General features: G+C 39.0%; 1 protein-coding gene across 1 annotated transcript in view; it reads left to right on the top strand.

Annotated features, from left to right (window-relative positions):
- The first annotated feature begins 403 nt into the window (after positions 1 to 403).
- Positions 404 to 1,522, top strand: part of LOC106522733 (zinc finger protein 160) — a 24,447-nt gene continuing 23,328 nt past the window's right edge. The window contains exon 1 of the mRNA XM_014015868.1: positions 404 to 668. Coding sequence (XP_013871322.1) covers positions 507 to 668 — 162 coding nt within the window. The 5' untranslated portion in view covers positions 404 to 506. The remainder of the gene's footprint in view (positions 669 to 1,522) is intronic.

Here is a 1,522-nt window from a genome sequence, read left to right as displayed (position 1 = left end):
AATACAATGAGCAGTTTGTTACAGAAATGTTTGTTTATTTATTTATTTATTTATTTATTTATTTACCTGAAGCTACCCGTTTTTACAAAGTTATTTAACTTGATCCACCTTAAATCGTCTGATCACGACAGTGTTAAATTTCCGGTTTGAGAAAAATAAAACGAACCAGGTTTTTCTTCCTCGTTTTTAAAATATGAAAGGATAATAGCCATCCGTTTTTTTATTCTTCATATATTTTTTAAATGCAAAACGAATAAACAAAAAGCGCATAGAGGGTCCATTTAAACGTTAATACAGTTTTAGAAATGTAAGCTGAAAGCTGACTGAATTCAGTACCGAGTAGTGTTTTATTTTGAAATGCACGAACCCGGAAGCACAATATATGTGAATGGGACGTTGTTTTTCTGCCATAACGATTTGGGACAGCCACTGTACCAAACTGATAAGTTCTGGTAAAGTCGAAATTAAAGTGTTGCACCGACAGAGCTGGACACCGAACCGTCAGCATGTCGGACCTGGAGGCGCAAGTTTGCGCCATTTTGAACATCATGGTGACCGATACTGTGTCTGAAATGTCGAAAATCATCAGCGGTTTCGAGAAAACTGGAACCGAAGTGACTCTATCACCGGTTGGAACCGAAAACACACAAGAATCCCCGAACGAGAAGGTTCGTTAATATGTGTTGGTTCTGAGTTCAAAGAAGTAGAAGTGTTCGGTTCTGAGAGAGGAGTCCAAACTGCGGATCATACAACTAGAACAGTTAAACTATTCGAGTCAACCCTGTGTGTTAGCTAAATATCACGTGGACCACTGGACAGATTTGACTAAAACTCGATGTTTACATTAAATGGACGTCTACAACTGTTGACTTAGAATCCGGAAGTAGGTTATGCTGGCAAAAATGTATAAACCGAAAAGTAGTGAAAGGTTGGTCAAAACCTAAAAATTAGCATAATGCAGCCACAAGTTGGTAGATGATAACTAAATATGGATAACGCCAGGTAAAGTCTAACAGCAACATAACAGTTGAAACATAGATATCATAAAAAGCCTAGAGACCTCATGGCGCGGTGTGCAGCTTGTGCCGCCGCCATATTGGATGGGTCAATCCCTACTCTAGGCCGCACTAGAGTGAACAAATACAGTATGTCCGAATTTTGTGCATTAACAAATCACACAGGATTCCCTTTTTATGAGTAAGGTTAAACAGTAGTTTTGGTTACTTAACCATTTATAATATTTTGTCATCGTAGATAATGTTATTTGGCAATCAACAAAATAACAGCAGGAATTTGTTCTCTCATTATACTGGTGGGTTTTTAGTTCACCTTTATACACTCACCGGCCACTTTATTAGGTACACCTGTCCAACTGCTCATTAACACTTAATTTCTAATCAGCCAATCACATGGCGGCAACTCAGTGCATTTAGGCATGTAGACATGGTCAAGACAATCTACATGCCTTCTGTTGAGGAAGCTGAGCCTGGGGACTTTGGGTTGGGCTCTCCAATCTCTGGGG

Source organism: Austrofundulus limnaeus, unplaced genomic scaffold (genome assembly GCF_001266775.1).
Source record: "Austrofundulus limnaeus strain Quisiro unplaced genomic scaffold, Austrofundulus_limnaeus-1.0 Scaffold136, whole genome shotgun sequence".
Classification (NCBI taxonomy): domain Eukaryota; kingdom Metazoa; phylum Chordata; class Actinopteri; order Cyprinodontiformes; family Rivulidae; genus Austrofundulus; species Austrofundulus limnaeus.
The sequence above is the reverse complement of the archived record's forward strand: the minus strand, read 5'-3'. Positions and strand labels throughout refer to the sequence as shown.